The following is a 6,066-nucleotide window of genomic DNA, read 5'->3' as shown; positions in this document are numbered from 1 at the left end:
GGGGCGGGGGGGGGGCGGCCCCTTCCTCGGGGGGGCTGCCCTCTGCGGGGGGGGGGCGGGGTCAGACCCCCCCTCAAGGGGACACCTCTTGGACCCCCCCCTCCCAAAACCCCCCCATGGGAGACCCCTGAGACACCCCCCCCCAGAGCCCCCCCATGGGAGACCCCCGAGACCCCCCCCAGAGCCCCCCCATGGGAGACCCCTGAGACCCCCCCCCCAGAGCCCCCCCATGGGAGACCCCCGAGACCCCCCCCCAAACCCCCCCCCCCAGGAGACCCCCGAGACCCCCCCCCCCCAAGGAGACCCCTTAGACCCCCCCAGAGCCCCCCGAGACCCCCCCAATAACCCCCCCAGAGCCCCCCCATGGGAGACCCCTGAGACCCCCCCAATAACCCCCCCCCAAGGAGACCCCTTAGACCCCCCCCAGAGCCCCCCCCAGGAGACCCCTTAGACCCCCCCCAGAGCCCCCCCCAGGAGACCCCTTAGACCCCGCCCAGGGCCCCCCCCAAAACCCCCCTTGCCCCCAGCCCCACCCCCCAGCCCCTCAATAGCCCCCCCAAATACCCCCCAACCCCCCCAATAGCCCCCCCAAATCCCACCCCAGCCCCCCCCCCTTCCCCCCAGCCCCCCAAAATCCCCCCAAACCCCCTCCCCTGGCTCTCAGCCCCCCCAAAGCCCCCCAAAGCCCCACTATACCCCCCCCAATTCACCCCCAGCCCCCTAAGACCGCCCCCAGCCCCCCCAAGACCACCCCCAGTTCCTAGTCCCCCCAAGCTCCCCCCCCCAGCTCCCAGCCCCCCAAGCCCCCCCCTGCCTCACAGATCCCCAAAATCCCCCCCCCCAAGACCCTCCCCAGCTCCCAGCCCCCTAAGACCCCCCCCAGCCCCCCAAGACACCCCCCTGGCTCCCAGCCCCCCCAAGGCCCCCCCAGCTCCCAGCCCCCCCAAGCTCCCCCCGCGGCTCCCAGCCCCCCAAGCCCCCCCAGCCCCCCAAGACACCCCCAGCCCCCAGCCCCCCAAGACACCCCCCTGGCTCCCAGCCCCCCCAAGCGCCCCCCCCAGCTCCCAGCCCCCCCAAGACCACCCCCACTCCCAGCCCCCCCCAAGCTCCCCCCGCGGCTCCCAGCCCCCCAAGCCCCCCCAGCTCCCAGCCCCCTAAGACCCCCCCCAGCCCCCCAAGACACCCCCAGTTCCCAGCCCCCACAAGACACCCCCCTGACTCCCAGCCCCCCCCAAGACCCCCCCAGCTCCCAGCCCCCCAAGACCCCCCCCAGTTCCCAGCCCCTGTAAGACCCCCCACCAGCTCCCAGCCCCCCTAAGACCCCCCACCAGCTCCCAGCCCCCTAAGACCCCCCCCAGTCCCCAGCCCCCCAAGGCCACCCCCAGTTCCCAGCCCCCACAAGACACCCCCCTGACTCCCAGCCCCCCCCAAGACCCCCCCAGCTCCCAGCCCCCCCAAGACCCCCCCCAGTTCCCAGCCCCTGTAAGACCCCCCACCAGCTCCCAGCCCCCCTAAGACCCCCCACCAGCTCCCAGCCCCCTAAGACCCCCCCCAGTCCCCAGCCCCCAAGGCCACCCCCAGTTCCCAGCCCCCACAAGACACCCCCCCCGGCTCCAAGACACCCCCCAGCTCCCAGCCCCCCCCAAGACCACCCCCAATTCCCAGCCCCCCCAAGACCACCCCCTGGCTCCCAGCCCCCCCAAGCCCCCCCCAGCCCCCAGCCCCCCCAAGACTCCCCCCAGCCGCCCCAGCCCCCCCCCCCAGCCCCCCATCCCCCCACCGCTGTCGCTGTCGCTGTCGCTCTGGGGCTCGGGCGGCTCCTCCGGCCACTCCTCGTCCATCAGGAACAGCCCTGGGGGCACCGGGGGCAAAGGTCAGGGGGGGTCACAGGGCATGGGGGGGTCACAGGGCACGGGGGGGTCACAGGGCATGGGGGGGTCACAGGGGGGTCACAGGGCATGGGGGGGTCACAGGGCATGGGGGGGTCACAGGGCACGGGGGGGTCACGGGGCATGGGGGGGTCACGGGGCATGGGGGGGGTCACGGGGCATGGGGGGGTCAAAGGGCATGGGGGGTCACAGGGCATGGGGGGGTCACGGGGCACGGGGGGGCAAAGGGCACGGGGGGGTCACAGGTCAGGGGGGGGTCACGGGGCACGGGGGGGTCACAGGGCACGGGGGGGTCACAGGGCACAGGGGGGGTCACGGGGCACGGGCGGGGTCACAGGGCAGTGGGGGGGGGTTAAAGGTCATGGGGGCAAAGGGCACTGGGGGGCAAAGGTCAGGGGGTCCCAGAGGTCGGGGGGGCAAAGGTCACTGGGGTCTGGGGGGGGTTCCAGACACGGGGGGGTGGGGCAGGGCGGGGGGGGTGTCAGGGGCCATGGGGGGGTCACGGGGTCCCAGGGGTGTCATGGCAATGGGGGGGGGGGGGGAAGGGTTTTTGGGGGGTATCAGGAGTCCCAGGGGGTCAAAGGTCACAGGGTCAGGGGGTCCCAGGGCGTCCCAGACACGGGGGGGGGCAGGGGAGGATTAGGGGGTCCAGGGGGGCTTCAGTGGGGGTCAGGGGGTCCCAGGGGGATCAGGGGTCCTGGGGGGGTCCTGGGGGTTTGGGGGGTCCCAGGGGGGTGCCAGGGTCAGGGGTTCTGGGGGGTCAGGAGGGTTTCGGGGGGTCAGGGGGTCCAGGGGGACATTGGGGGGCGTCAGGGGGTCCCAGACAGGGGGGCTCAGGGGGTCTCGGGGTCAGGGGGTCATTGGGGGGGGGGGGGGTTATGGAGGTTCCCAGGGGGTCCCCGGGAGGGTCCCAAGGGGGGGGGTCAGTAGGGGTTGGGGGCTCGGGGGGGATCCCAGCCCCGGGGGAGGCTCAGAGGGTCCCAGGGGGATTGGGGGGTCATTGGGGGGGGGTGGTCAGGGGGGTTCCCAGGGGGTCCCCAGGAGGGTCCCAAGGGGGGGGTGGTCAGTGGGGGTTGGGGGGCTCGGGGGGGATCCCAGCCCCGGGGGAGGCTCAGGGGGTCCCAGGGGGATTGGGGGGGTCTGGTGGGAGGGGGTCAGGGGGGTTCCCAGGGGGTCCCTGGGGGGGTCCCAAGGGGGGTCAGTGGGGGTTGGGGGGGCTCAGGGGGGGTCCCAGGTGAGTCCCAGGGGTGGGGGTCCCAGGGGGGTCCCAGGGGGATCGGGGGGGTCTGGTTGGGGAGGTTCAGGGGGTTCCCAGGGGGTCCCTGGGAGGGTCCCAAGGGGGGTTGGGGGGGCTCAGGGGGGATCCCAGACCCGGGGGAGGCTCAGGGGTTCCTGGGGGGATCAGGGGGGGTCTGGTGGGGGGTGGTCAGGGGGGACGGTCCCAAGGGGGGGGTTAGTGGGGGTTGGGGGGGCTCAGGGGGTCCCAGGGGGACTGGGGGGATCCTGGTGGGGGGGTGTCAGGGGGGTTCCCAGGGGGTCCCCAGGAGGGTCCCAAGGGGGGGGGTTAGTGGGGGTTGGGGGGGCTCAGGGGGGGTCCCAGGTGGGTCCCAGGGGTGGGGGTCCTGGGGGGATCACGGGGGCTCTGGTGGGGGGGGTCGGGGGGTTCCCAGGGGGTCCCAGGTTCCCGGGGGGGGGGGTCCCTGGGAGGGTCCCAAGGGGGGGGGTCAGTGGGGGTTGGGGGGGCTCAGGGGGGTCCCAGGGGGTCGGGGGGGGTCTGGTGGGGGGGGGTTAGGGGGGTTCCCAGGGGGTCCCATGGGGGGGTCCTGGGAGGGTCCCAAGGGGGATCAGTGGGGGCTCAGGGGGGGTCTGGTGGGGGGGTGGTTAGGGGGGTTCCCAGGGGGTCCCCAGGAGGGTCCCAAGGGGGGGGGGTTAGTGGGGGTTGGGGGTCTCAGGGGGGTTCCCAGGTGGGTCCCGGGGGTGGGGGTCCCAGGGGGATCACAGGGGGTTTGGTGGGGGGGGTCAGGGGGTTCCCAGGGGGTCCCCAGGAGGGTCCCAAGGGGGGGGTTGGGGGGGCTCAGGGGGGGTCCCAGCCCCGGGGGAGGCTCAGGGGGTCCCGGGGGGATCGGGGGGGGTCTGGTTGGGGGGGGGGTGTCAGGGGGGTCCCATGGGGGGGTCCCGGGGGGGTCCCAAGGTGGGGGTTGGGGGGGCTCAGGGGGGTCCCAGCCCCGGGGGAAGCTCAGGGGGTCCCGGGGGGCTCGGGGGGGGGGGGTCTGGCGGGGGGTGGTCAGGGGGTTCCCAGGGGGTCTGCGGGAGGGTCCCAAGGGGGGGGTTGGGGGGGCTCAGGGGGGTCCCAGGTGGGTCCCGGGGGTGGGGGTCCCAGGGGGGTCCCAGGGGGATTGGGGGGGTCTGGTGGGGGGGTCAGGGGGGTCCCCAGGAGGGTCCCAAGGGGGGGAGGTTAGTGGGGGTTGGGGGGGCTCAGGGGGGGTCCCAGCCCCGGGGGAGGCTCAGGGGGTCCGGGGGGGTCCCAGGGGGATTGGAGGGGTCTGGTGGGGGGTGGTCGGGGGGGTCCCATGGGGGTTCCCGGGAGGGTCCCAAGGGGGGGGTTGGGGGGGCTCAGGGGGGGTCCCAGCCCCGGGGAAAGCTCAGGGGGTCCCGGGGGCTCGGGGGGGGGGGGGGGGTCTGGTTGGGGGGGTTGGGGGATGGGTCGGGGGGGGGGGTTCCCGTGGGGTGGGGGATGGGGGGGGTGTCACTAACCGGTGACGTCACTGGGCGCCGCTCTGCCCCTCCCCCCCTTCCCCTCCCCCCCCTCTCCGCTCTCCGTGGGGGTTGGTCTGAGCGGGGGGGTGAGGCCGGGGGGCGCTGGGGGGGGCGGAGGCGGCTCCGGCGGGGGGGGGGGTTGCGGGGCGGCCCCTCCCCCTCCCCCCCCTCCCGCCGCCAGCGCGCGGTGCGCGGCCTCGATCTGGGGCAGGAAGCGGCGCGCGGCGGCGCCCAGCGGGCCCGGCCCGTGGAGCGCGTAACGCGGCCCCGGGGCCCCGGCCCCGGCCCCGGGCCCGGCCCAGGCCGCCAGCACCGACACCTCGGCCCCGCTGGCCCCGCGGAACCCCTCGGCCGCCGCCACCAGCGCGGCCCAGGCGGCGCCCGCAGCCTCCGGGCCCGGCTGCATCGGCCGCCGGAAGCCCGGGGGGGCTGCGCCGGAAGGGGCGGGGCTTGGGGAGGGGGAGGGGGGAGGGGGGAAGGGAGGCGGGGAGGGGGGAAGTGGAGGAAGGGGGGGAGGAAGGGGAGGCGGGGAGGGCGGAAGTGAGGAGGGGAGGGCGGAAGTGGGGGCGGGGAGGGAGGAAGTGGGGGCAGGGAGGGCAGAAGGGAGGCGGGGAGGGGGGAAGTCAAGAGGGTGAGGGCGGAAGTGGGGGCAGGGTGGGTGGAAGTGAGGCAGGGAGGGCGGAAGTGGGGGCAGGGAGGGAGGAAGTGGAGAGGGTGAGGGTCAAAGTGGGGGCAGTGAGGGCAGAAGTGGGGGTAGGGAGGGAGGAAGTGGGGGCGGGGAGGGGGGAATTGCAGGGGAAGGGAGGAAGTGAGGCGGGGAGGGCAGAAGTGGAGAGGGTGAGGGCGGAAGTGGGGGCGGGGAGGGCGGAAGTGGAGGCGGGGAGGGGGGAAGGGGAAGCGGGGAGAGCGGAAGGGGAGGCAGGGAGGGCGGAAGTGGGGGCAGGGAGGGGGGAAGGGAGACGGGGAGGGAGGAAGGGGAGGTGGGGAGTGAGGAAGTGGAGGCAGGGAGGGTGGAAGTGGGTGAGAGTTGGCTGGAAGTGGAGGTGGGGAGGGCGGAAGGGGAGAGGGGGAGGGCGGAAGTGGGGGAGGGAGGGAGGAAGTGGGGGTAGGGAGGGCAGAAGGGAGGCGGGGAGGGAGGAAGTGGAGAGGGCGGAAGTGGGGGCGGGGAGGGTGGAAGTGGAGGAGGGAGGGTGGAAGTGGAGAGGGGAGGGCGGAAGTGGGGGAGGGAGGGCAGAAGTGAGGAGGGGAGGGCGGAAGTGAAGCGGGGAGGGTGGAAGTGGGTGAGAGTTGGACGGAAATTGAGGCAGGGAGGGTGGAAGTGGAGGCGGTGAGAGCGGAAGTGGAGGCGGGGAGGGCAGAAGGGGAGGCGGGGAGGGAGGAAGTGGAGAGGGTGAGGGTGGAAGGGAGGCGGTGAGGGCGG

At 75.1% G+C, this 6,066-nt stretch overlaps 1 protein-coding gene across 1 annotated transcript in view; it reads right to left on the bottom strand.

The window, feature by feature from the left end:
* Positions 1-5,052, bottom strand: part of AKT1S1 (AKT1 substrate 1) — a gene marked incomplete at both ends in the record, with an annotated part of 6,203 nt that extends 1,151 nt beyond the window's left edge. The window contains 3 exons of the mRNA XM_084275238.1: positions 6-42; positions 1,781-1,852; positions 4,644-5,052. Coding sequence (XP_084131364.1) covers positions 6-42; positions 1,781-1,852; positions 4,644-5,052 — 518 coding nt within the window. The remainder of the gene's footprint in view (positions 1-5; positions 43-1,780; positions 1,853-4,643) is intronic.
* Positions 5,053-6,066: the final 1,014 nt, after the last annotated feature.

The sequence above is a fragment of the Gallinula chloropus genome, assembly GCF_964237585.1.
Source record: "Gallinula chloropus genome assembly, chromosome: 25".
Lineage (NCBI taxonomy): Eukaryota > Metazoa > Chordata > Aves > Gruiformes > Rallidae > Gallinula > Gallinula chloropus.
This window is presented reverse-complemented; position numbering and strand designations above follow the sequence as displayed.